We start from the raw sequence: 21,600 nt of genomic DNA, 5'->3' as shown, positions 1-21,600 counted from the left end.
AATGTTATTTAGTTTATAACTTAAGTGTTTTATTCCCATTAATCTATTTTATTTATAGAAACTCAAAGTGAAAAAATTGGAAGTAAACATAGGAGCAAGAGGCTGGTTTTGCCACTTTGCATTCAAAACAGTTACTCAACTAATGTTTCGATACAATGTGCCTTTAAGAAATGTATTTTTTTTTAAATCATGTTCTCTGCAGTTTGTAAGCAGGCCTTTTGGTTTCACTGTGGACAGGTTGCAGGCTTAGATATCTGTTTATTGCTGCTTAAATGGTTTAAATGAGGTTTTGTTTACTGAAATGTTGTGGGAAGATTGATTGACAAGTCAAGTCAGGTGGTTCCTCCACAGGAGGAATCCAAGGATTTACTTCCAGGTTTAGTTTAGAAAACGTTTGGACATCAGGCATGAAAAGCAGTGTTTCTGTTTTTTTCTCCCCCCAGTATTGTAATTTCTGCTGGCTAGCTGGGAACAAGGCTTCTTGCCTTCTTGGAGTGAAAATTCTGCCGTTCGTGATTTGCTAGCTAAGACCTCGAGCCTCTCTCTCCCTGGTGTTTTGAGAAGCAGTTCTGACTTCAAGTTTGTCTGAGTGTGTATGTGTCAAGAGAACTGCAGCACTCAACAAAAAGGACTAAGTTCCAGCAACACATGAGCATTCATATTTTCTGTGCTAAACCTGTGGCAAGGGTTTTGTTGATGGGATTTGTTTGATTGGAACTGTATTTAGCTGTTAAGGTTTATACAATCTCATGGGGCTTTTTTTCTTGTTTGTAATTGGTAAAAATTATTGCTAATTTTCTTTCTATACATGTTAACAATATTCTTAAACAAACTTTGTTTGATAAAAGCTCCCTAGTGGATCGTTCGAATCATACCCGGAGTGAAAATCTCATGCTTACCCTAGCCAAATTCAAACTGCAAAACTTATGGTTCAGGCAGACTTCATAAAACACTTTGGAGTTTCTAACCTGAATTATAATAGATAACTACTGCATCTCAGTAAAAAACATTTAGTTTTTAGTACATTGTTTCCTCCAATCACATCAGAAAATTACTTCTTAAAAGTTTATAGCAAAACTCCCCATTTATAAACTAGTAAAACTGTACTATGATATTCTGTAAATTCATAAATTATACTGTAGACAAAATGTTAAGCTGCCAGCAATTTAAAGTATCAGCATCTGCTGGGAATGCATTGTGAGTCAGTCAGCATTTCTGGGGCTCTTCTTCTGGAGGTCAAGTGACTTCATAGAATTATAGAAACCCTACAGTGCAGAAAGAGGCCATCTGGCCCATTGAGTCTGCACCGAACACAATCCCACCCAGACCTAACCCCCCATCCCTACAATTTACTCGCTAATCCCTCTAACATATGCATCTCAGGACACTAAGGGGCAGTTTTAGCATGGCCAGTCAACCTAACCTGCACACCTTTGGACTGTGGGAGGAAACCAGAGCATCCAGAGGAAACCCACGCAGGCACGAGGAGAATGTGCAAACTCCACACAGACACAGACAGTGACCCAAGCCGGGATTCAAACACAGGTCCCTGGAGCTGTGAAGCAGCAGTGCTAACCACTGTGCTACCATGCCACCCATGACTTAGGCTGTTAGGAGCTCTTTTCAGGGAAATTCAGATGTGGCACAAACTAACACAGCAGTAACTTCTGTTTTGTCTGTTATTGCAGCTATTTATGATTTTTAACTGATCTCCTTAGTGGAAGGAAAATCTTCTGCTCCTGATTGTCTTGTTTCTCTTTAAATGCCTAGTTTCCTATTTTGGCATCATGCTCAAACTTGGCACATTTTTGCTCTCCACACACTTACTTTAAGGTCTGATAGGAATTATTCAAGCTTCAGACTTACAAGAAAAAGTTAACTGCTGTACTAGGAAGATGTTATGGTTGGCATTTTAGAATGTGACCAGATGGATTAGAGAGTCTTAATCAGCCAAGCTGACCTTGTGGTAAGAGTTCACATCGCAATTGTTTTCACATTATTCAAACAAAACTGCAAATAAATTGATATCAGTTGTGATGTCACATACCTGACAAGACTGAGGTTGTACAAGGAAGTAGGTGACTCCCGACCTAGTATATAGACATGTCCCTTAAAGACAGAGAGCTGAACTTTCCCTGCGACATGCTCCTGTGATTTGTTGATGCAGTGCCGGACAAATGAACATTCTGGGCTGTCCCAAAATCCTATTGAATCACGAATACAAAAGAATTTATAAGTAAGTAAATAAATATTAAGCAGATAATCTGAAATGGTAGCAAAGTGGTAATCTCATTGAGGAAGGAAACATCGCAAATCATGATAACCATAACCAAGTGGTTCATAAATACCACCCGAATCCCACTAAGAACAACGGTTTGCCTTGTTGATGGCACTGTATCTGGGCTGCACTGCAGGAAGGTTGGAGAGTGTGTTTCTCATAGCGATAAAATAGGAGGGTCCTCTCCATACAATCCAACAACCTATGGCTTCAAATATTTGACAGAGCTTTTTCATGCAATCTGATTATCATTACATTTTGGAAAGTACTAAAGAGCTAATTTCTATAGTTCTTAAATAAATCAAGGACCAATGTTATCCCCCAGTCCTCATGCCTTACCAGGAGCAAGGCAAAGCACATGCAAAAGCCCTGGATTTATGGATATAAGTCATTTTCATGGCCCCAAAATGCCTCCAGGCTGCACCTCTAAGAATGGCTGTGATCAAAAAACCATCTACAGTTTAATTTTCTGCAAAGTAAATCCTAATCTGTAGTCTTTCCAAACATTTTATTTATACAAAACACAACTGGAGATGTAATATCGTTGAAACAAAACAACAGCATTGAAGCAAGTGCTGTCCAATATCAAGACAACACACAATGATCAGAAATGGTAGCAGAGAAAGTCTGAAACAACATTATTAAAGCTGTAGGCTTTAAGTGTAACAGAGTCTCTTTGCTTTCTCTGTGAATGCTGCAAAAGACCCACCTCTAGGTCTAAAGAATCATCCAATACCAAAATGGCCAGTAGGAAAGAAAAAAATGGGAAGGAGAGACAGGAAGAAAACAGATTAAAGAATAGTTTACTATTATATTACACTGTCCAAACAATTTTCATTGCATGGCTAGTCAAAGCCACAATTTTTTTGACTTATTAGTGTTGTTACGACAGTGAGTAATGTGGAGCTCCCAGCATAAATACTCAAAAGCTAAATGAAGCTATGGAGCTTCTCTCCAACTGCCAACATGCATCTTCCTCATTCTCAGCACTTACCACAGCAAAAAATAATAATAAAGCAATAACATTGGGGGTAATGGGCAGTATGTCCTACAAACTGGAGCCAACAGCTTACTGGTTTAAAAAAAGTTGTTTAGCAATAGTACTAGTAATATGCAGGTGTATAGTTGAACACAACCGGGCATCTGACACCTGAAGCTTGCACAACATATTCTGTTTGGATCAAATCCTTGTAACAAAGAGTTTAGTGCCAACTTCAGAGCTTCATGAGCACAGACAACTTGATGAAAAGATAAACAAAGGATTAACCACGAAATGGACCAGGGTAACTTTTAAACCCAGGCTGTCCAATCTGTCTGGCATTGCTTGAACAGGCAGACACTAGTATGACAGCCATTTCCCTCAGGGTGTCAACAATGCCAGTTGCTCAGTAAAACTTGCTCATTATTATGATGGACACTGTATTATCAGCATGGCAAACTATGAATGCAATTTGTCACATGCTGCAACAAATAAAAACTGCTTCCACCAATGGCTTCTCCAGCTGTTCTGTTCACCAAATATTGTGTTTTTATTGTTTCTACTGTAATTGCATTTGATTAATAGACTGCAAACATGCTCTAATTTACTAATAACCTGGAATCCTTTCATCTAATTTGGACAAACACTGTTAATTACCGCAGAGGTTGAAGCTACTACTGAATTCAGTTATTTGAAAAGCCTATTTGCCAGTTTTTTTATACCGTTTACAGATGTTTATATCAATGATTTTATTAACTTTTTTCAGAGATGTAGGGAACAGCATCGATTAGAAATGACATCACATGATGAATTCACAACCTACTGGGAATCACTAAAGTCATTACAAGAGAGGGCCTCTCAGGAAAGAAAGGGCTGAAAAATGGCTTCTTTCAACCTTATAAAGCTCTACCAACCCTGACAATGAAGTCACAAAGGGCAGTTCAAATTCATCCTGCAGGCCTTTGAGCCCCGAATGAACAGCACGGCGTGGCCTCCTGGTAGTTGGCTGAACAGTCCCACGAGAGGCTCCTCAGACCCTTCGAGTAAATCTGACTGAATAGCGGAGACCTGACCCAGTATTTATCAGGATTGAAATCAAAGGTCCATATGTTTCTTTCTGCAAAGCTACACGTTTTTGTTGCTGCTCACCGATACTCTCTTTCCAAAATAACATCTCATTTCAGAGCTCAAAAGAGCGGACAGTCTCCAATTTCTCCTTTTTTTCCAGTACCTCTTTTCCTGTCTTTACAACAAGCTATCACTGCCACATCTGTCTGTTTATCTGGCTGATGCACACCTTGCCAACATATTCTTCAATTCTCAACTCCCTTGAGAAAGAGAATGCAATTTGTTTTTAGTATTATCACAAAAACATCGCACAAAGCCTATGATTATCCTGAGCAAAGACCTGTAACTATCACCTATCTTCTTTGATGCAATACTTCCCATTAAAACGATGAACCAGTAAATACTAACCCAGGTATACTTTATTTCAAACCAAAATGAGTTTCTGCCATGAAAAGACTCTTTGCTGATAACGATGGGCAAACTTACCTGCAACTCTGAATAAACCGTATTTAAGATTCACTTTTGTTTTGTACCCAGATTGAGGGATGTTCATGCTGGGAATGGAACAATATCCATTCTTCTTTACCCATCCAGCACTTAGAGATCAGTTACATGTAAAATAATTCCTTCTACTTTGTCCCAAGAATATAAATTAAAGTTCAGAACAACAACCTTTACTTTACCAGTGTAATATTTCAATTTCCTACATCACCTATCTTTGTGAATTAAATTGGTGCCAACATATGAATTGTGTTACAGGCCCAGGCTCAGTGAGAGACACAATTGTTACTTTTTTCACTTAAGACTTTGCAGCTTTCAGAACTACTGCAGCTTCTTATCAATCTGGACACTATTCAAGCTCCAACCCCAGAGGCTAAATGACATTGTGCCTTGCATCAAGGGAATTCAGCAAACGGAGGGTGACTAAAACTGACATTCTATCACTTTAGTGTTCTAAGTTATATCAACATGATGTGTCTTCATTATACATTTATTGTTTAATGCTGCTGAAACTGTTGCTGCCAAAAATAATATGTTCACCAAGTTTCAGTTGACCATAACAATACAAAAAACTGCCAGGATTTTCATGTCTTAAACCTTAATTGAGTTTGTAATTTTCACGCTGGCCCCAAGTATAAACACTAGTTACTCTAAACAACTGAGATCTCTGACTAAGTATCTGCAAAAGCCGAACATTAACAGAGTACATTCCACATACCTGTAAACACCATTCCTGCCCAGTCTGCTGTAACTAATGAAGGAAAGTAATTAGGTATTTATTGTTTCTTAGATAATAAAGGTATGCGAGGGGCTGCCACTCAACTAACCTCTTATAACCTTCAATCACCCACTTAACCTTTAGAAATCGTGGCATAACCCTTCCATTAGCTTTACCCTTTTCCAGAACGCACAGAGCTTAGTACAGCTGAAGCCCAGGTAAGTGTACATCTATCGGCTCAGCACCCCATGCTACATCAACCTGGGGCAGCCTCAACCTTCAGAATTGTGTTTGACCCACAGTGTAAAGACCCCAGAGACTGACATAAAATTTCTAAGTTCAGAGTTCTCTTTGCTAAAAGACATAATTCAATGATGTGGTGCAGGTGTAATTCAAAGCATGGGTTTAATCAGGGAAGAGTAAAAGAAGTTTTGCTTTACACCTGGCTTTGCTGACAATATTAAAATGGGCACTTATTCCATTCCCCAACAACAACAACTCAGGAGACAAAGTGTTTTTTTCCCCAAAGAGGGGTTTCGGCCAAATGATAAGAACATTTTAAAAGAAATATTGGTGTAAACAAAAAAAAAACACAAAAACCAAATTCTGTGCTAAAGGTGCTGAAAGATGCTCTTGACGGGAAGTCAACAACGACAAGGAAACCCCCTGTTGATTACCACCTACTGTCCTGCCCCAGCTGGTGATCCTCCATGTTGAACATGGACAAAAGAGTCAAATCCCAGAGGTGAGGTGAGAGTGAATGTCATTGACTTCAAAGCAGCATTTGACGCAATATAGCATCAAGGACCCTTAGCATCAGGAGGAATGCCTTATACATAGAACATAGAACATAGAACACTACAGCACAAACAGGCCCTTCGGCCCACGAGTTGTGCCGATCACATCAACACCTACCAACCTACAGACCTATCTATAACCCTCAATCTCATTAAACCCCATATACTCATCCAGAAGTCTTTTAAAAGACCCCAGCGAGTTCGCCTCCACCACCACTGACGGCAGCCGATTCCATTCACTCACCACCCTCTGAGTGAAAAACTTACCCCTAACATCACTTCTGAACCTCCCTCCCCTCACCTTAAATCTGTGTCCTCTCGTAGCAACCATTTCAACCTGGGGAAATAGCCTCTGAGAGTCCACCCTATCTATTCCTCTCAACATTTTGTAAACTTCTATCAGGTCGCCTCTCAACCTTCGTCTCTCCAGGGAAAAGAGTCCCAGCTCCCTCAACCTAACTTCATAAGGCATGCCTCCCAGTCCAGGCAACATCCTTGTAAATCTCCTCTGTACCCTCTCAATAGCTTCTACATCTTTCCTATAGTGAGGCGACCAGAACTGCGCACAATACTCTAAATGAGGCCTGACAAGGGTCTTATAAAGTTGCAGCATTACCTCCCGACTCCTAAACTCAATCCCTCGATTAATGAAGGCCAGTACACCATACGCCTTCTTGACCACCTCCTCCACCTGCGAGGCCGATTTATACAAATGAAGATGATTGAGATTGTTAGAGGCCAAGCATTTCAACTCAGGACATCACTGCACTAGTTCTAAGTGTTCTAAGCCCAATCATTTCAGCTGCCCCAACATGGGGTCAGTAATGGGAATGTTCATTGATGATTGGACAGTGTTCAGCACCAGTTGCAACTCCTTGCCCACAGGCAGAACAATAGTTAGGCTTGAGCTTATAAATAGTAAACAACAGCTGTGCCACGTAAGTGCCAGGCAATCATCTCAAAAAGAGAATCTAACAAGCTCCCTTGACGTTAAAAAGCAACACCAATGCTGGAACCTTCACCATTAACATTCTTGGGATTACCATTGATCAAAAATGTAACCATTGCTTGCACCCTTTTTCAAAAAGTGACCATCAGATCTAATGAAAGTCTGCCTTACAGCATCAAGCTGAAGAGACTTGACAATCTTCTGCCCCTCAGAGGGAGGAAGTCCCATCTTTGAGAGCAGCCAACCAATCTGACTGATCAACAGCTCCAGCAGCATCAGGTCACAGTAGTCAGTGCTGTTGAAAGAATTTTGATGGATCCTGGAGCCAGTTAAGTCCAAACCTTTCACAGCAGCGTTAAATCAGGCAGCCTAGAGAAGGGAAAGAGGGGATTGGGTGGGGTGGCAGGTTTTGAAAGCCAGATGGGGAGGAGAACAGGCAAAACAGCTTGAATGAGGGTGAGCCTGATGTGAAAGGGCAAATCCCAAATGCTGGACCCTCCTTTCTTTCCTTTCCAAAACTTTTTTTTCACAAAAGTGGGCTTACCATTTTCACTTTCACAGTTTGTCTGCTCTCGCCAACTGTTATAGGGTAAATGCAGCACAAAGTACGGGTCAACTAGCTTGGTAACAAGTTCCTTTTCCCGTTAATTATTTTTTATTAAAAAATGGCAGGCTGCCTGCTATTTTTGGCACCCAGCCATTACCATATTATGGCGATCAGGTCAGGTATGAAAAGGGAAGTGGTGTGCTTGCAAGCAACCCCTCCTCCCGGCTGGAACCACGCCTTGATGGGGATCGGGAGGGGTGGGATGGTGCATCAATGTAAAATCCAGCCCCTGTTTTAACAAAAGCAGGTCAGAACTAGTGCCAGAATTTTATCGCCTCGCCTGCTCAAAGCTCGCAAGGTACCACCCAAGGCCAAAGGAGTTCTGCAAGGCAGTAAAATTCCGACATAGGAAATTGATAATGAGTAACCCATCTCCTGATTCAAAGAATGCATATAGGGAACCTCCATTAGCAAGAAAATTACTGGAATTTTCAGCATTGTGGGAACCTTCAATGAAAATATGAAGCGGTGAATCTCCTGTACTGAGTGTTTTGGCTATTTTGTGCAGGCAAACAGAATAGCAGAAGATATGAGGGTGCCTGCGTTCCTGAGCTTGATGGGGGGATAAAACACTTAACTTCCTCAGAAGTTTAGTGCAACTGTAGAAGCCAGGCAATAAAACATATAAACAATTCGTAGACATTTCTCGCCGAAGATTTTGGTGATTGCACAGCACTTGAAATTCCACAAAGAAATGAAGAGGGGAAATCGACTGCATAATTCATGGCCACACTAAAAAGACTTGCGGAATATTGTGAGTTTGGTGATGTGTTGAATGACACAATTCAGGACAGATTTGTCAGTGGTCTGCTATGGTGAAGCAATACCAAAATGTTTGCGAAACCAAGATTAATCTTACTCTGAAAGAGGCCTAAGAAATTGCTGTTTCAATGGAGTCGGCTGCAAAAGAAGCTCAGCAACTGAGTTTGTGTACTCAAATGCACAAAATGTCAGCTGAATCGATACCCAAGAGTTTTGAAACCCGTACAGGTTATCAGTGTGTGAAGTAAGGGTATTCAGCTGCAGAATGCTGGTGTAAGACATGGAATGCAGAAGCTGTGGGGGAGAAAAAATGACAGAGCATCTGGAAGAAAAAGCAAGCTACAAGTAAAAATAGTGATAAGCCAATTAGAAAAGAACATGTTAAAAAAAGAAGTGTTCATGCTGCGGAAAAGGATTGAGACAAACAAAGTGACTCAGACTGAAGATGAATTATCACTGAATGTGCTAGCCATTACTGATTCTTTGAATAAACACTGAATCACTCCACAATGCTGAAAGTTTCCGCAATTTCCTTGCTAATGGAAGCTCTCTATATGCACTCTTTAATCAAGAGATGGGTTGCTCGCTATTGAATTCCTATGCCGGAATCCCAGGATTGGGGCGGGCGAGGCTCGCAGAACGGATTCTCCTTTTACTTCGGGTGGGATCTTACGAGCCTTGGGCAGCGAGGCAGTAAAATTCCAACACTACTTCTGATCCGCTTTTGTAATCATGACATGGAGATGCTGGCGTTGGACTGGGGTAAACGCAGTAAGAAGTCTCACAACACCAGGTTAAAGTCCAACAAGTTTATTTGATAGTAAACCCACAAGCTTTCAGAATGCTGTTCCTTCGTCAGGTGAGTGGAAAGTTCTGATCAGAGATGGGCATATAAAGGCACTCAGTTTACAGAATACTGATTAGAATGCAAGTTAATCTGCTATTTAAGTCTTAAAGGTGCAGACAATGTGAGTGGAGATAGCATTAAGCATAGGTTAAAGAGATAGAACATTACAGCGCAGTACAGGCCCTTGGGCCCTCGATGTTGTGCCGACCAGTGGAACCAATCTAATGACCCTCTAACCTAAACTATTCCAATATTATCCATATGCCTAACCAATGACCATTTGAATGCCTTTAAAGTTGGCGAGTCCACAACTGCTGTAGGTAGGGCATTCCACGCCCTTACTACCCTTTGAGTAAAGAACCTACCTCTGACGTCCTATAATTATTCCCCCTCAATTTAAAGCTATATCCCCTCGTGTTAGCCTCACCATCCGAGGAAAAAGGCCCTCACTGTCCACCCTATCTAACCCTCTGATCATCTTGTATGCCTCAATTAGGTCACCTCTTAACCTTCTTCTCTCTAACAAAAACAACCTCAAGTCCCTCAGCCCTTCCTCATAGGACCTTCCCACCATACCAGGCAACATCCTGGTAAACCTCCTCTGCACCCTTTCCAATGCTTCCACATCTTTCTTATAATGCGGCAACCAGAACTGTACGCAATATTCCAAGTGCGGCCGCACCAGAGTTTTGTACAGTTGCAACATGATCTCACGGCTCCGAAATTCAATCCCCCTATTAATAAAAGCTAACACACTGTATGCCTTCTGAACAACCTTATCAACCTGGGTGCCAACTTTCAGGGATCTATGCACATGTACACCGAGATCTCTCTGCTCATCGACACTACCAAGAGTCCTACCATTAGCTCTATATTCTGTAATCCTGTTACTCTTTCCAAAGTGAATCACCTCACACTTTTCCACACTGTACTCCCTTTGCCACCTCTCAGCCCAGCTCTGCAGCTTATCTATGTCCCTCTGCAAACTGTAACATCCATCCTCACTGTCTACAACTCCTCCGACTTTACTGTCATCTGCAAATTTACTAACCCGTCCTTCTACACCCTCATCTAGGTCATTTATAAAAATGACAAACAGCAGTGGCCCCAAAACAGATCCCTGCAGTACACCACTAGTAACTGAACTCCAGGTTGAATATTTCCCATCAACCACCACCCTCTGTTTTCTATCAGCTAGCCAATTCCTGATTTAAACTGCTAAATCACCCTCAGTCCCATGCATCTGTATGTGCATTGCCTCCAGACAGGACAGGACAGTAAGTGAGATGTTGCAAGTTCAGGCAAGTCATGGGGGTTACAGATAGTGTGACATGAACCCGGGATCTTGGCGAAACACATCTCTTTAACCTATGCTTAATGCTATCTCCACTCCCATTGTCTGCACCTTTAAGACTTGAATAGGAGGTTAGCTGTAGAGACTTGCATTCTAATCAGTATTCTGTAAACTGCGTGTGCCTTTATAAGCCCTTCTCTGATCAGAACTTTCCACTCACCTGACGAAGAAACAGTGTTCCGGAAGCTTCTGGGTTTACTACCAAATAAACCTGTTGGACTTTAACCTGGTTTTGTGAGACTTCTTACCACTTTTGTAATGACAGGGCTGGATTTTACCTTGTTGCACCATCCACCCCCACTCCCAACCCCCATCAGAGCATAGTTCCAGCCGGGAGGAGGGGTTGCTTGCTAGCACATCAGCTCTCTGCTCATACCTGACCTGATCGCCATAATATGGTAGAAGCTCAGTGCCAAAATTAGCCAGTAAGAATGGAAGTAAACAGTGGCACAGCAGTCTTGCTGGTGCCAGAGACTGCATATAAGGAAAAACTGAAGACAGATTCCGTTGAAAGCTTCAAGAATAGTGTTGGATACACAAGTGAAGTGGTTTGACTGAAGTGCCGCAGAGACAGATTTCCTACAAATATGTAGTAAAGGGCAATTATCCAACTTTGAAAGTTGAACAAGATTACAGAAGATTCAACTGAACTGGGCCAAGTCAACCTGATGACTAATGGAGAAACAGGCCTCACAAAACACACAGTTGTGTAGGATGGAGACTGGGGAGCATGAAAGAAATCACAGCGAAATTAGAGAAGCAAGCTAAGCAAAATGCTGGAAGTCAAGGTCAGTACCCAACACTATCAGGTCGAAAGTGGAGATTGACTAGGAACCATGTGAAGATGGGAGTTTTGGAACCTTTTCAGCTTTAGTGAATCAGCCACACCAATAGTACCAGTCATCAAGGAGGATGGATCCATAAGAATTGCAGACTTCAAAGCCATGCTAAAACCAGTATTATGTGCACAACAGTACCAATTACTCCATATTGATGGCCAGTTTACAAGATTAGCAGGAGGCCAACATTTTAGCAAAATTGACCTAAGTCAGGCTTACTTACAGATTAACATGGGCAAGAAGTCACAGGATCTTCTGACAATTGTGACACATAAAGACTTGTTCTGGTACCGAAGATTTGGTATCACTTCTGCCACTGAATTATTTCAAATACTAATGGATAAGATCCTAGTGGACTAAGCGGAGTCCAGTGCTATCTGATGACATCCTGGTCACTGGAAGAGACAAAAGGGAATGCCTTCGGAATCTGGATGCCACCCTTCAGGGATTGGAAGACTATGGACTGAGAGTCTACAAGGACAAATTTGAGTTCTTCCAGTCCTCCATTCAGTATTTGGGGCATGTGAAGGATGCCATGGGTCTTCACAAATCTCCTTAGAAGGTCAAGGCAATCACAGAAGTGCCTGCACCTCAGGTTATAAAACAGTTGCAATTCTTCCTAGGAGCTACTGTGGAAAATTTGTTCCAAATTTGGCAACAATTTTAAAACCATTGCATAACATTTTGTGGCACAGTGGTTAGCACTGCTGCCTCACTGAACCAGGAACCGGGTTCAATTCAGGCCTCAGGTGACTGTGTGGAGTTTGCACATTCTACCCATGTCTGTGTGGGTTTCCTCTGGGTGCTATAGTTCCCTCTCACATTCCAAAGATGTGCGGGTAGGTTGATTGGACATGCTAAATTGTCTTTAGTGTCGGGGGACTAACAGGGTAAATACATGGGCTTATGGGAAAAGGACCTGGGTGGGACTGTTGTCAGTGCAAGCTCAATGGGCCAAATAGCCTCCTTCTGCACTGCAGGGATTCTATGAAGAAGTGGAAGTGGTCGGATCAAGGCAATAATGCTTTCACACAAGCCAAAGAAGCATTGCTCAAATCTGAAGTTCTTACACATTTTGATCCAATCTTATAGTTAGAACATAAGTAGAAGTAGGAATATGCCATTTGAGCCTGCTCTGCCATTCAATAAGATCATGGCTGATCTTTTTGTGGACTCAGCTCCACATATCCACCGCTCACCATAACCCTTAATTCCATTACTGTTCAAAAACCTATCTATCTCTCCTTGCCTGATAAACGTACAATGAGACAGCGTCGAGTGCTTCACAGATTCACAACCCTTTAGGTGGAGAAGTTCCTCCTCAACTCAGTCCTAAATCTGCTCCCCTGAGCAGATTTGAGGCCAGGCCCCCTAATTCTAGTTGCACCTGCCAGTGGAAACAACTTCCCTGCCTCTATTTTGTTATTCCCTTCATAATTTTATATGTTTCTATGAGGTCTCCTCTCATTCTTCTGAGAATAGTCCCAGTCTACTCAGTCTCTCCTCAAAAGCAAACCCTCTCAACTCTGGAATCAACCCAATGAATCTCCTCCGCACCCCCTCCAGTGCCAGTATATCCTTTCTCAAGGAAGGAGACCAAAACTGTACACAGAACCCCAGGTGTGGCCTCACCAACACCTTTTACAGCTGCAAAATAACCTCCCTGTTTTTAAACTCTATCCCTCCAGCAATGAAGGGCAAAATTCCATTTGCCTTCTTAATTACCTGCTGCACCAGCAAACCAATGTTTTGTGATCCATGCACAAGGACACCCAGGTCATTCTGCACAGCAACATACTGCGATTTTTTATTATTTAAATAATAGTCCATTTTGCTGTTATTCCAACCAAAATGGATGACCTCACATTTACCAACACTGTACTCCATCTGCCAGAAGCTTGCCCACTCACTTAAACATTCAGTGTCCTCCACACACATTGTCTATGACTCATAAGAAGCGTGTGACACGTCCACTTAAGATTTGGAGCGGTGGCATCCAACATCATGTCATCAGGTGAAGAAAGGCCCATTGCTTTTGCATCTCGAACATTGAAGACTGAAATTGTACGCAAAGCATTAGGAATTATCCTTGGAGTAAAGGAATTCCATCAATTCCTGGACTGAAGCAAATTCACACTATTGATGGACCATCATCCATTACCTACCATTTTTGGAAATTCCGTCACTGGCTGGACGTAGAATGCAACTATGGGCATTGTTTTTGGCTGCACATACATATACCATCAAGTATCGACAATCAAGTCTACATTGTAATGTGGTTGGACTGTAAAGGTTACCACTACTAAATAGCTTGCTAGCCAACAAATCATCAAACTATTCAAGCAGGAATATCTTCTACTTTGAACAGGTAGACAGCACACCAGTCACTTATGGACCAGTGAGGAAGTACACTTGGAGTGATCTGATATTCTTTGTGATTGCGATGGTCTTACGAAAGACGTCCTCAGAACTAACACCTGACTTGACACTGTACTCCTCTGAAAGATTTGAGCTGTCAGAAAAGTCAGAACGTCTTCTTTGGAGGCTCAGAGTGATAATTCTGTCACCACTGAGAAGATGAGTGTTAGACAAGTTGCTCAAGGACCACTGTGAAATTGTAAGCATGAAGGAAATAGCCAGGGGTTTTTTTCTGGTGGCCTGAATTTGGATGCAGGGATTGAAGAAAAAGCTGGAACATGTACTTCATGTATGAAGATAAATAACCTGCCATTCTTTGCATTGCTGCATCCATGGGAACAGCCAGAAGAGGCTTGGCAATGAGTGCATGTATTCTTTGCAGGACCTTTGAAGGTATTCTTAGTAATGGTCGATGCTCAAAGTGGCCAGCAGTTTTGATAATGAAATCTACTTAATTGGAAAAGACTATGGACAGGTTCAAAGTTTTTAGTAGGTTTGAACTCCCTGAACAATTCTTAATTGGCCACATACCTCAATTTGTCTCCCAAGAATTCAGAAGTTTACTGAAAGAGAATGGTATTCAATATATTAGGTCTTCCCCATACCATACAGCTATGAATGGACTAGCAGGATGCTTTGTCCAAACCAGGAACAAAGGTTTGTTGATCAAACATCTTAACCAATTCCTACCAATGGATATGAATACTACCCATTCTACGATCAAAACCCTTCCTGTAATATGAATGCTAAAGAGACAACTACTTTTGGCATTTGACTTGTTAAAACCTCCAAAAACTGAAGAGATCATACAACAGCAACAAAGGGGCAGATAGTATTGCGGGAAAGCAAAACATGTTCTTCACCAAGGACAGGGTGTTTTGGCTAGGAATTACTCCAGAACATCCTATTGTCATGATAGGGTTCATCGGTTTTATATATAGTGTATATTGGGTGAATGGACATGGAATGTCAGAGCTTAACATAAAGGATAGGAGTCATGGAGAGATAGGTGTGGGTGGAGGGGTAGGAGGTGGCATAGATGGGACTTGGTGCATAGAGCGTGGTGATTTCCTTTTTATTATAACTGGTATGAAGTCTCAGAGCACAGAGGAAGACTAACTGTCCTTAGTACCTACAACCCATGAGAATGCCTCCCAACTCTTTCTAGGGACAGCGGGCCCAATTCATGTGAGCATCACCACCGTCAGGAAATTTCCTGACTCCTGATACCCATTTTAAAAATGGGTACAACACCACTCCTTCACCGTCAATGGGTTGAGGTCCTGAAACTTCCTCCCTAATAAAACTGTGCGTTTATTAGACCATATTGACTTTTTCTAAATTGAAGTTTATTTACTGTCACAAATAGGCTTACATTAACACTGTAATGAAGTTACTGTAAAAATCCCCTAGTCACCACCCTCCAGCTCCTATTTGGGTACACTGAAGGAGAATTTAGCATGGCTGATGCACCTAACCAGCACATCTTTCAGACTGTGGGAGGAAACCAGAGTACCCAGAGGAAACCCACGTAGACATGGAAAGTGCAGACCCCGCACAGTCAGTGACGCAATACAGGAATTGAATCTGAGTCCCTGGCACTGTGAGGCAGCACTGCTAACCACTGTGCTACTGTATTCTTTCATAAGATGTGGGTATCATTGGCTGGTTCAGCATTTATTGCCCATCCCTGAGGGCATTTAAGAGTCAACCACATTGCTGTGGGTCTGGAGTCACTTGTAGGCCAGACCAGGCAGGGGCAGCAAATTTCCTTCCCTGAAAGGACATTAGTGAGCCAAATGGCACGTTTAAGAAAAATTGACAACAGCCACCAGATTTTTATTGAGTTCAAATTTTCACCATTTGCTGCACTGGGATTTGAAACCGGATCCCCAAAGCATTACTGAGTTTCTGAATTACTAGCCTTGTGACAGTACCACTATGCCACTGTCTCCTGTTGCAGCTCATGAAGGTGGCTCACTATCACCTCCTCACGGGCAATTTGAAATGGGTGCTAAGTGTTGGCCTTGCCAATTATGCTCACACTGTACAAACAATTAAAAGTTTTTGACTGGTGCATGAGAATATTTAATTTTGTGTTAGTACAAACTGACTTTCCAAAGTGGCACAAGCCTTTATCTACTGCCCAGGAGCAGGATCACAAGATCATCTGACTAACATTATACCATGACATCACAAAACGTCTTAAAGGAAGGTCATTCTCTGTGTGATTGGTATTCCCTCAGCAAGAATGTGACTCAGCAGCAGCTCACTGCAATAGCACAATTACTTCACTGCGATTAAAATTGTCGGAGAGTTGCTTATTTACAGGTGCGGAGATTACATTCCTTTCATCTCCAGCTCTAAACAAGTTCTTTCTTTCATTGATCTCACCTTACTTTTCCAAAACTTGCGCTATTTCTTTGCAACCAACATCCAAACATTAATAAAATAAATCCTATTAACTTAAAGCTCTTTAAAAGACAATAGGATTAAACACCTGGGCTGTACCCTAGAAGGAGGATTTACCAGTTCAAATCTGTTTAAAATATTCATTTCATCAACAGGGAGCACTGACAAAAGCAAATAATCCTTGAAGTAGGAGGCGAATTGTAGCAATTAGAGAGATTCTTCATATAGAAAACAGCTCTTCTTCCAGTTACGGGGCTAGCACTCTGGGGTAGTCTAGGTCAATTGCTGTTTTTTTAAAAATGTGATGCTTGACATGATGAGAAAAAAAAGGAGCATCTTGCCAGTACAATCTCAAATAATTTCCCATAGACTGTTCTACAGGTCTTTGCACTGCCAAAGTCCACAGCTGACAAAGGGCAGGGATTTTTTAATTAATGTGGGGTCCAGATCATAGGCGGGCAGGCATGCAGTTTAGTACATCAGCCTCCAATCTTAAGCTATTTTCAATGAGGGCTGCCCGACAGCCAATTATTAATAATTACTAGATTATCCAGGCTCCCTCCCCCCTTCCCATTCTGAGTGGGATTTTGACTTGGCAATGGGGCATCAAGGCTAACATGGTGGGTTCAGGGCAAGAAGAGAAGGGGAGTGGCCATGATGGATCACGTAAGAGTCCCCCTTTTGTGGAGCCAGAACTATGACAGGGCTAAAGCTGCAACCATTGGCTGTTCCCTGGTAGGATTCCCCCTCCAGGATCATGGCCAGGAAAAGAAACTTACCTGGCCTTCTTCCTCTTTCCCTTCACCTTCAGATCAACAGTACCCACCTCAGCAGGTGGGGATGCTGATTAACTAATGCTAGAGACTGGCTGTCAGAATACTGGAGTCTTTCCAGCATCTGCAATATTTTGCTCTTGATACCATTCCTCTCCCAGGCAAAGTCGCACATCTGTTCACAACCTGTCATATCTGGCCAGCATGAGCTTCGGAACACATTTTCACGCCATCTCAAAGATGCCTATTCCCACCTCCATAACTTTCCCCTTGCCATCTCAGCAAACTTGCTGCTGGAATCCTCATTCATGCTTCTGTTACCGTCATATTTGACTATTCCAGCATACTCATAGCTGATCTCTGTAAACTTGTTGCCTTCCTATTGTCTGTGCCACAACTTGCAGCAAATCCCATTCCCACATCACTCCTATGCTCACTGACTCCCAGTCAAGCAATATTTTGATTTTAAAAATCCTCATCCTTGTTTTCAAATTCATTCATATTTTCTGTAATATTTTCCAACCTCACTTCTATCTGGGCTATCTGCACTCTGTTAATTCTGGCCATTTGTGCATCCCCAAATTTAATCACTCCTTAATTTGATGGCTGTGCCTTCAGTTGCTTTGGCCCTAAACTCTGGAATAAGAGCCTCCTTGTATCTCTCGATTGCACTTTCTTCTTGTGCGAGAATCCTTAAAATCTTAACCAAGCTTTGGCTCATCAGACCAGGCATCTGATGTGGCTCAGTTCCAAACATTTCATAATGTTTCTGTGTAACATACTGGGGCATTTTATGATGTTAAAAGTACAATATAAATATAATTTGTTGTTGTGTGCATGCAAATAGAAAAAAAAGATCTTTCTACCTTCCCTCAAAAAAAACTCAGTCAATTTTGTAGAATAACTGAAAAGAAACCTTAAACAAATATTAGTAATTCTATTTCCTCTGTTGCTCTGTGTGGCATATGGGGCCGCTTTAGTAAGGTGAACCCTGAATTTCCACTTGAGCCCCTCAGGTAACTTTCTGGGAAAGCACAGTATCATAAACAGAACTAAGGGGGTTAAGCAGAGTGACTGCTTTATTTTAACAGCATTCTAGCCCTTAAATTTGATTATTTTTCATTGTTTTCCTTGCTTACCATTGTACAGCTGTTCCGAAAACTTCAGTGACAGTTGCTGCTTGATTTTCCTCACTTCCTTGTCCATGGTGAAGGCCTCAATGTCCAGATGAGCTTGATACAGAATTGTCCCACCTGGGGTCTCATAGATACCTAACCATTTACCGAGAGAAGAAAGAAAAAGAAAAACAGCACAAAAAATTATTGTTGAGTGACAAAAATAATCACTTTTCTGACAGAAACAGAGTTGGGCACCATTCAGTCCCAGCTTGCTCTAAAATGCATCTGTCATTATCTGCTCACTGGGACTCAGACAGTCCACTTCACACCTTGCAGTGAAAATTTCCAGATTCCTTGTTCTGTCTGCACTCATTCTGACTAAATGACAGGGTTTAAGCATTGATCCCCCTCAATGTATGCCCAGTGGCCTCCCTGAAAGCCTGTAATTAAACAACTGCCAGTGAGCAGAGAGAAACTCAGCTGTGAAAATTAAGCTGTCACCAAGTCCTCAGTACAGGATCTCCTCTTTATCCGTTCAAAGGGAAAGCACTTGGAAAAATCTGATTAGGTTTGTAAAATACAGCTCTGAGCTGCTTCCTAGGTTTTGCAGTCAGTAGTGGATAAGGGGATAAATTGTTAAAATAAAAACAGAAGTAAGCAGATTTACCTCTACATGGCAAGTTGTGACAATACAGTTTATTTAGCCACCTTAAGTATAAGTAAATACCTTTCAGGTGCAAAAATGCACATTTTCTTCTGCAGCACAGCTGCATTCAATCTGGTCTTGATAAATTTAACATGAAAATTTGTATAAATTTCAGCCATCAACTTGTTAACCTATGGATATTGCTTACGATATTTCTCAATATTTTTCTGTTAAGTCCTGCAAACAACTGATATTCTGCACTCCCACTAAAGCTTCTCGGTTTCTTTTTGGGCCAATTTTTGGCAGGTCCACAGTACATAAGTTTATAAAATAAAATAAATTTCATTTACAAGAGCACTAATATTCCAACATATATATGTGGTTTTAGAGTAAGATTCCAAAACCGCCCCCCCGAACAATTTTCAAACGCAGACATGTTTCTAGAGAAGGAACTGGATGATATGTTTCCCCCTCACCTGAAGTCATCGGTTTCTTGTTGAGATACATTTTGATTGCAACCCGTCACACTACAGTCCTCACCCAGTTGGCCATTCTTGATGTTTATAATGTTAATAGGGTGTTCAACTACAGGATGCATCACAGATATGCCAGTTCTGGTTCTCATCCAATAGTCACACACACAGGGCAGGATTTTCTAGCCCCTCCCTTTCCCCCACAGCATATTTTCTGGCAGAAGTGGCTGCCCACAATTGGCTTCCAGTGGGATCTTCTGGTTCCACCAATATCTACAGTATTTTGTAGACATCATCCATCCCGCCATAGAGATAACCGCCGCAGGGGTCATCTTAGGTCGAACCCAAAGATCCCATTGGCGGAAGGGCTGGAAAATTTCACCTACAGATTATCTCCATCAAGGTAATGGTGACGTAACATCACAGAGTAAGAATCAAACTTGGAATTTTTGTAATAAATATAGCTCCTGGACTGGATAATTCAAATTTATTTAGTACAAAACAACTTTGAGTTGTCAGCAGCAAACTATAAGTGCAAGAATACATGATGTCAAACACTTATTGTCGTTTTTATCACCCTTTAGCTCCATGAAAGCAGAACAAAGAAACTAAAGGAATACATACATAATAAATGTTTGACAGTAGGTTTAAAACAAAAGAAAATGGCCTTTTGATCAAGCTCACAAACTATTCAATTTTCATTCTTAATGCTTAATTCTAAAGCTGTTATCTTGCCCAAGGCTCCACTTGGTAATATAAGTAGATTACTAATTAAAAGTTTGGGAGCAGATTTGAGAGCTGGTGATGCCTGTGGATGTTCGGTCGGGGTGGGTTTTTTTCCTCTAATCGGGGCACCCTTTAAAAACGGCACCTCGATCTCAACATGCCAGCAAAGCCCAGCTGCATTAAGGCCCCACTCCTCAACATGACGACACGAAACAACTCCACCATCCCAGTTTCATTTGCTAAAGTGCCATAAGATCTGGGGAAAAAAAACAGCCTGATACACATCGGGTTTTCAGTACACTCTGACACTTTGCCATTTTTTGGTAAGATTACACCCAGAATATTTTGGCCTCAACTACTTTCTGTAGTAGAGAATTCCACAGGCTCACCACTCTGGGTGAAAACAATTCTCCTTATCTCAGTTCTAAATGGTCTACCCCATATCCTCAGTCTGTGACCATTGATTCTAGACAACCCTGCTTTGGGAATATCCTTCCTGCATCGACCCTGCACTGTCTAGTCCTGTTGGAATTTTATAGGTTTCTATGAGATCCCCCTCATTCTCTTGAACTCCAGCGAAAATAATCCAAACCGACTCAATCCCGCCTCATACTTCAGTCCCGCCACCTCAGGAACCAGTCTGGTAAACCTTTGCTGCACTCCCTCCATAAGAAGAATATCTTTCTTCAGATAAGCAGACCAGAACTGCACACAATATTCCAGATATGGCCTGACCAAGACCCTGTATAACTGCAGCAAGACATTCCTGATTCTGTACTCAAATCCTTTCATTACAAAGGCCAACATACCTTTTGCCTCCTTCACTGCCTGCTGTACCTGCAATGCGTACTTTCAGTGACTGGTGTACAAGGACACTCAGGTCTCGGAACACATTCTACTCTCTCAATTTATAGCCATTCAGATAATAAATAATCTACCATCCTGTTTTTTCTGCTCCCAAAGTGGAATACCTGGGGGATCAATTTCCCCAACACCATTCCCTGACTAATACAGATTTCCTTCAGTTCGCCCATCTCACTGAACCCTGTGTTCCCCAACATTTCTGGTGTGTTATTTATGTCCTCCTTTTGGATTGTTAAATTGTAATATACTGGTATTATGGACTATGTGGCCAAAAGTTAAATGTTGTCATGACAACGACTTAAATTTTTACAATGCCCATCAACAATAATTCAAAAATTCAGGAAAATCCACATGATGCTTCTATGCAACACAAAATGTAAACTTGAATCACATTCTACAAGCATGAAACAATCGGTACAAACTTCAATTTGGCAGAACAGTAGGTGATCTTCACTTACAGTGGGACTTTAT

At 41.6% G+C, this 21,600-nt stretch overlaps 1 protein-coding gene across 1 annotated transcript in view; it reads right to left on the bottom strand.

Moving 5' to 3' along the window:
* Positions 1 to 21,600, bottom strand: part of ass1 (argininosuccinate synthase 1) — a 144,772-nt gene that overhangs the window by 9,792 nt on the left and 113,380 nt on the right. The window contains exons 12-13 of the mRNA XM_080211813.1: positions 18,442 to 18,573; positions 2,048 to 2,204 (exon numbers count right to left, since the gene is read on the bottom strand). Coding sequence (XP_080067939.1) covers positions 2,048 to 2,204; positions 18,442 to 18,573 — 289 coding nt within the window. The remainder of the gene's footprint in view (positions 1 to 2,047; positions 2,205 to 18,441; positions 18,574 to 21,600) is intronic.

The sequence above is a fragment of the Carcharhinus amblyrhynchos genome, chromosome 25, assembly GCF_965287045.1.
Source record: "Carcharhinus amblyrhynchos chromosome 25, sCarAmb.v2.hapA, whole genome shotgun sequence".
Taxonomy (NCBI): Eukaryota; Metazoa; Chordata; class Chondrichthyes; order Carcharhiniformes; family Carcharhinidae; genus Carcharhinus; species Carcharhinus amblyrhynchos.
The sequence above is the reverse complement of the archived record's forward strand: the minus strand, read 5'-3'. Positions and strand labels throughout refer to the sequence as shown.